Genomic DNA, 7,810 nt, shown 5'->3' with positions numbered 1-7,810 from the left:
CGGGTCAGTCGAAAGTATTTGGAGATCATGGTAAGAAGCAGCAGAAGCAAAGGATTTAAACTGATTAGGGTGGCCGAGAAGAGGGCCCGGTCATCCCCTGGAACAAAAAATTTCTCGGAAATCAAATTAAATGCGATTGTTGTACAAAAATTGTTCCTTGCCGGAAATTCATATTTTATTGAACAATGCCCCTACTACCACCTTACTGGACACTGGAGTGCAATGCAGCTTTTTGGAGCAAGATTTCTTTAAGAGGAATTTTTGCCATTATAGATAGGTTAAAACTGCAGGACAGAGGATAATTGCCACCCAAGGAAAACAGTGTTGCCTGCATTGGGAAAAGTAAGGCTGCACGTGCAAATAAAGAATGAGATACAAAAAATTAATTTTCTGGTAATGAAAGACCTATTGACTTCAGTTATTTTGGGGGGTCGTCTTTTACGCACAGCAAGTGCAAAATTTAATTTTAAGAACTCTACGTTACATGTCCAGATGGATACTGTTGAAGAAGAAGAGGGGGCTATGCCAGATGCTGACGTCAATCATCTTCAGGAAAAAGACAAAAAGAAAATGAAAAATTTGTTAAGACAATTTTGTGAATTATTTGATGATAAACCTGGTTTCGTTCAGGTCGTGAAGCACGACACAGATGTAGGAAATTCTCCCCTAGTCCGGTCTAAGGTGTGGTCTTAGCGATATGACCAGGTGAAGGAAGAAATCCTGGAACAGCATATTAATCAGATGCTGGCAAATAAAATAATTGTTCCGAGTAGCAGCCCTTGCGCAAGCCTGGTAGTTTTATGTAAAAAAAGGCCTCCCATCCCCAGATCCGAATTTACGGAGAGCTTTTTGAATTTGATACAACACTTATAGGAGAGTTAGAGGGTAGTCTGTTAAATTATCTGTGGCTTATGCAATAATATACAAAATGAATCAATAAATTTCATAAGAAATGTTATTTTATGCAAAATTATAAAAATAAAAACCATTAAATATTTTCCCATTATTGGCAATTGTACCACAGGGATAGGTGTCTGCATGCCAATGTAAACTGTCTGCGCAGACGATATTTGCAGTGGCGGGAAACTTTCATTAAAACCCAATGTATTTAAATTTTAATACCAGAACAGTTTATTAACGTAGTTGTTCTCTTTGAAATTGCAGCAACGCTTTCGAGCAGATTTCTTTAAGTAGCACCACTTCTTTTTAAAATGATAATTTTAGACTTTTAGCATTATTGTTTTTAATTATTGGATACTGCAGTTTTAGCTCTAACATGAACTTTTTTCTTTTTTTCTGAAAGGGACACAAAGTTTAAATGAATGCAGTTATAAAAGAATTTCAAAGTATTTGATAAATATAAAAAATTTATTTACACGGAAAAGCTATGAACAATAACTGAAGCAATTCTTATATATGTATGTCTTGTTCGAAACATCATAACAGTTTCAGTTCCCGCTTCAAAAGTCTGCCACAGATTTTCTACACAATGGACAAGCACCATTCTGTAATTGAGATTTAAATTATACAAAATAATAAATAAAATACATTTAAGCATGGTTAAAAAAATAATGAGAGAACAAACACAAAATACATGAGATTGCTTATGCATATATCTTTAAAAGACAATGGCATTTACTTACTCTTCTAAACCACTCAAGAATACATTTCTCATGATAAAAATGTCCACATGGCAAACATCTCGCTTTCTCCGTTTCACAAAAATCTTCTAAACACACACGACAATTTATTCTCTTATCTGAGGAAGAAATGTAATTAAGAAAATTTTTTTGAAAAACCATTCTATAAAAGAATCATTTCATATAATCTATAAAAGAAAATATACTTGTTCTAGCTTTTAAAATTAAACTGATTTATTGAATTCAGTAGCATTAAAAGTAAAATTATTCAGATTTCTATAATAAAAGTAAAATTCATTAAAAAACGTTTTTTCAATGTAACAAATTTCATGAATAAGTAAATCTTTCTTCATTTATAAATCCACAAAATTTCTATTATAGCACTAATACATGATCAAATAAAAACAACACGAGCATTCTTCCCTGCCTTAATGATCTAGCACCTCTGTTTTTGAAAAGCATAATTTAAGTATACAATTTTCTAAGCATTATTTCTTATATTAATTAATTAGCTGTATCATAACGGTTTAATGCTCAGTGCCCCGAAAGTCCTTACTTGGTTTTTATTTTTGTGTGGGTTGTATACATACACTTCAAATTACAAAACTTTAAAATGATGCAGGTGTTTATATTTTGCAATTTTAAATTGAAAGACATCAATTGGGTAAAAATTATGAAATTTTACTTTTCATATCTCCCTCCAGTCCTTATACTTGTTAGAAAAATTTCAGAATAAAACAAAAAATGCTTGAATCTCATACAACAAAACTGACAAAGATATTCGATATTAAAACTGGAGATCCTAATGAGGGGCTGTACACAAATGAAAGAGAAAAATTTTTATATTTGCACATAACTAAAAATAAAATTTCAAATAGGAAAAAGGTTCTTGATTAATATGCATTTCTATGCATATTATTCTGAAAAATACTGATCAATGTAAAATTTTGCAAAATGCAGATCTCGTATACAAAATTTTGTAGAATTTCCATTATATATAACATATATAATTTCCATTACACACACATATAGACCATATCGACAAAAATCTTTATGTAGTACAGTACTCGCCACTTATTAAAATTACTTTTGTTCCGAGCATATTTGAGTTTAATTACAAACGATATCAGTTTTAAACTTTCAATGTAAAATAATAACTACCAATTAATTAACTTAAAAGCAATAATTCAAAATTAACACAAAAATTAAACTATTTATGCAGTTTTTAAACTTATTTTTTTACAAAATTACTTTTATAAAACTGATGAAATTTTATCCCTTACAAACAACTGTTCTGTGTGCCCCGCCAAATTGTTCAAAAAGTTTTTTAATTGCATTCTCAGTTTCATAAAACAGCTAATAGCTTTTTTGATCAGTGAATTTTCAGCTCTAGAATTATTCTTATTTCAGTGATATTCTGCATTTGATTCATGATGGCAAGTCATTGCTATCATTTCTGCAGTTTTTTTTAACACTTTCATAATCAGTTTTTATATATGTTGTCTCAATATTGTTGTGAATTCACACATATTCTAAAACTGAGTCCACATACCTTCTTTCACTGATACCTGAAGCATAAGCTGTGTAAAATCCAAGTTTTCAAAAACTGTTCTTGACTGGTTACCCCGCAGTTAGCATCCTAGATTCTAGTTAGTTAGACTAACAGTTATTTAATATGCATAGTGTATTGACTTTTTCAAAGTGCTTGCACTTTCAGAAAATTCAATTTTTTTCCCATTATTTACTCGACATCTTTTCTTTCTGCAATTTCTTCTATTTGCAAGAAGACACATTAATGTTTTCCAGAAAAAGATCAGAGGTGCGTGATGCACAGTTATGTGTGTGCTCCTTGTTTATCTTTCCCCATTTTTCAGTTTGCTGTCCCATTTCAAAAGAAAATTAGTAAAAATACAATACACTGGTAAAGTCCCTGAAGAACTCTAACAACTTGTTCTTTGGGTATGAAATAACTTACGCATTTGGTACTAGTCACATTTTCACAAGCAAGGTCCAAAGCTTTTATGACAAGTGACATAAGTTACAGTAAATAACTTTGACATATGACAAAATAATCTCTTGTTGACCATCCTTCAACTGTAGGCAAATTTAATAAATCTATGCATCGAGATAAACTCTGGCTGTCGCTGTTTATTCATTAAAGAAAAATGGTCCTAAAATCTTGTTACAAAACACTAAAATTCACTTTCTGGCAGTCGCGTTTCAACTTCCATGCGACATGAAGATTTTTTGGAAATTTGAAAAATACCCTCAAATGACATGCTGGGCAATTCCCGAGAAACCAAAGCAAATACAGTACAAAGTCTTTAATCCGGAATGATCCATAATCCAGGCATCAAAGCTACAAACTTTCTGCGCGTAAATGCATAATGCATTTACGCATGCACATAATACGTTTACGCATACGGATTTAATGTATAACGGACGGTATAAGCTAGGTTAAAATTATCTATTTCAGTTAATGTTGCAGATTGCGCTGTTCCTTAATCTTCTAATTGGATCCGGCTTATTATTTTTTACAGACTGTTAGAGCAATTTTATAAAAAAGTAAGCTTGAACTTTAGATTATGTCAAAAAGAGTTTCCGATTCTGGAGCTGATAAAGGATCTACAAAGAGTAAGCATGTTTTGATGTCCATCAAACAAAAAGTGCAATTGCTGCAAAAAATGGATAAAGGCATATCCGTCTCAAAATTATGCGAGGAGTATGACATTGGAAAGTCAAAAGTATATGACATACCACTTCCGATAGTGAAGAAAGTGACAGAGAGATTAATAAAAACGAAAACATTTTGATTGACAAATCAGTCGGTATTCTCGACAGCAATTACAGGACTTGAACAGTGGAACTTTATATGTGGAACTTTATAGAACAGAATATATGTAACTGAACAAGAAATTATGTCTATTTATAGAATTAAAGAGAAAGTATTAGCACAAAAAATGAAACAACTTACATTGAAAGAAATGTTTAATAAAGTAAACAAATAAATATTAAGCTTTTTTTTTTTTTTGGTATATTTTGATACCTTTTAGATCATAATTGCTCTTTATTTCGTAATTCACGGTTTCATATTTTTAATTTTATAATTTCTGCATGCAATCTTACCAGATTTAAATTGATGATCTATAATCCGGAAAAACCCCTAATTCGGAATCGCCGAAGTCCTGACGAGTCCGGATTAAAGACTTTGTACTGTACTTCCAAGGGAAGTATGGTTGGAAAGCTGAAATTGAAAGGAATTGACGGAAGAGCACCACCAGCAATGAGGCTGCGCAGCTTAATTTGACTCAGACACAGGAAGGATTGACAGATTAAGAGTTCTTTCTTGATTCTGTGGCTGGCGGTGCATAGCTATTCTTATTTGGTAGAGCGATAGGTCCAGTTAATTCTGATAAAGAACAAGATTCTAGCCTACTAGACAATCTGATCCTTCGAATCAAACATTTTTCTTAGAAGGCATTTAGCCGCATGAGACAGAGCAATAATAAGTCTGTGATGCCCATAGATGTCCTGGGCCACACTTGCGGTACATTGAAGGAATCAGCTTGTGCTTTCTCTGTACAACTGGATTGGTTAACTTGTTGAACCTCCTTCGTGCTGGGGAAAGGGGCATGGAATTGTTCCCCTTTAACGAGGAAGTCCCAATAAGCATGAGTCATAAGCTTGTGTTCATTATGTACCTTCTGTTTGCACACACTGGCCATTACTACTACCGATTTAGGGATTTAGTGAGGTATTTGCACTGGCTCTTCAAGTGGCTTTTGGGTCGCATTGCCGTGCTAATGTTTATTTTTGGCCAAAGGAGAATTTGGCTTAATTTTGGTTAATTTAAAGAATACTAATGTGAGCATTAACAAATTTACTCATTCAGTGATTTTCAAAGCAGAAAAAGAAATCTTACATAAAATGCAGTTGCTTCAATAAGTTTTTTTAGACAAAAGTGACTTTATAAAATAAAATTTTAGATAGTGCCTCTCATTTAATATATGAATGTCTAATTCAAGTAATCACAGCTACAATTAAAAGTAAAAATACATGTACTAGGGTTCATAGCCACATTTTAGTTAAAAAATAAGCACCTATAAGCACTTTTCAAGCACATTTTAAAAAAATAAGCACCTGTCTAGTTACATAATACACAACTGCATAACCTTAAAAATTAGACTTGTAATTTTAAATATGAGAAATGCAATATTTATTAAGAGAATGAGCATTACCTCAACAATGAAAATGTTTTTAATTGTAATTTTCAACAGATGGCGTTAAATTTCCGGAATAGAATCATTCTTCGCTTGAGTTGGTAGACCACAGAACTTTTAGTCTTATTCAATCCAGATTAGAAAATGAAAAAAAAAAAAAAAAAAAGTCCGTTGCTTGTTTTGCAGCGAACTGTAACAGTTTCAATATTCCAGATTTTGCGGAGAAAGGGGAGAACCTCCCAATCTTCGTACTGTCTAATGAATTGGCCAAAAAATGAAATTATTTTGACTATTCGATTACTTTTCCTTTATTTAAGCCATTCCAAATATTATTTAGACAGGGTTCGTACGGTCCTTAAGAATCGTTAGATTTTTTGGAATCAATTTTTGGTCCTTAATTTTAATCATCTGAAATTTCTGTCTGTTTTTACGACTGTCATTTTGAGTGTGAATTAGCATTTTGAGGAATATTTTTGGCGATTCACTGCCGTATATATGGTAATCTTTTGAATGGGTTCTTGAGTTATAATTTGTTTCTATTTCTAATATAAATGATGGGATACTCGAGTTTCTAAGCAAGAAGTGAAACATAAGCATTTTGAAATTCATTTTTCCTAGTAAAGAGCTCTTAAACAACTTTTTGCTTTTGGGGATGTGAATTCTTTTATTAAACGGTTCTAAATTTGGCGACTTTTCAACATTTTGGCGATTTTAATATTAGTTTCTATAGAAACTTTTTAATACCGAGATCTGGGAATTTTTCGACAATTTTTTTTAAAACACTGTAACACTGATAAATTTTATTAAAATATTGAAATTATGTTTAAAAATTAACATTAAAATAAAACATTTTTATTTTTCGCTGTCATATTACAAAGTTTCATTTTACCAACTTATACAATATTTTAAATCTGAAAAATAAACAAGGTATAATGCTATAAAGCACAATTTATGAAAAAAGTCTTAGCAAAAGCAAAATTAACTATGAAATTAATTAAAAATGTCTTGTTTTTAATTTTTTCACAGTAAGAGTTTTTCCCATGTAATAGTAACAGAATATTCAAAATTCTCAGAATGTGCATCAGTTCTCTATAAAATTAATTTTATACTTTTCCCTCCTACTTTTTTCTGAAATATTTCTGGCTTTTTTCTGTTACAAAAATGGTAGGGATAATTTTTCTTTAGGATTTTAGACATTGCAGCTTGGAAAGTTTAGAAGGATTTGAAGGCAAGATTTATAGACCCACGATTCTAGAAGATTCGAGAAATATGTGACAAAATGAAAAATGTCTCCATGGTATCAACACGTAGTGGATGTATTTTACAGAAAGTTTACAATGAATTTCTTAATTTTGGGAGAAAATCTGGAAGAACAATGAAAACATAATATTTGAATCTATTACTTCTGATACTAGAATCTTAACATGTTTATCTTCTCTTTAATTGCTCTACTTTTCATTAGACAGAAGCGTGGAAAATATCAAAAATGCTTCTGATCTTATCACATGGACAGGCATTATAGAAAAAGATTTTTTATTAATAAAGAAATTGAAAACTTAAATTTAAAAGATTCATCTAATATTTCTTAATGCATCATACACATAGCTGGCACTAGGCATTTTCCCACCTGATGCAGTCTCTGTGGATCCTAAGTTCTGCTGCCTACTGCCTTTCTAAATTCTGCTTCCAAATGGTTGCTCTAAATTCTAAAAGTTTTGCCATTTCTAGATTTTGTTGTTTGGTGTGTCACTAAATCCTGGAAATTCTGCCATATCAGCTCTGTAACCGTCCTCTACTATATATATTTCATATTGCTTCTGAATGTTCATATTACTAAAGAAATAAATTCGCCGCTTATTCTGTACATTCTATATGCATTTAGTGTTTTTTAGAAAAATGGAAATCCTTAATTAAATCCAAAAATTCTAAAATGAAAAGGAAACGTGTTGA

General features: G+C 31.4%; 1 protein-coding gene across 4 annotated transcripts in view; it reads right to left on the bottom strand.

Annotated features, from left to right (window-relative positions):
* Positions 1-1,349: 1,349 nt before the first annotated feature.
* The window catches only part of LOC118203708 (uncharacterized), a 72,337-nt gene continuing 65,876 nt past the window's right edge, over positions 1,350-7,810 (bottom strand). For all 4 annotated transcript variants that reach the window (XM_085814310.1, XM_085814311.1, XM_085814309.1 and 1 more), the window contains 2 exons: positions 1,644-1,759; positions 1,350-1,505 (listed from right to left, as the gene is read on the bottom strand). In XM_085814310.1, coding sequence (XP_085670436.1) covers positions 1,461-1,505; positions 1,644-1,759 — 161 coding nt within the window. In that variant the 3' untranslated portion in view covers positions 1,350-1,460. The remainder of the gene's footprint in view (positions 1,506-1,643; positions 1,760-7,810) is intronic.

The sequence above is a fragment of the Stegodyphus dumicola genome, chromosome 4, assembly GCF_044657685.1.
Source record: "Stegodyphus dumicola isolate Sdum_Otavi_A_Nest chromosome 4, ASM4465768v1".
Lineage (NCBI taxonomy): Eukaryota > Metazoa > Arthropoda > Arachnida > Araneae > Eresidae > Stegodyphus > Stegodyphus dumicola.
Note: the sequence above shows the minus strand (reverse complement) of the source record. Positions and strands in the feature narration are given on the sequence as shown.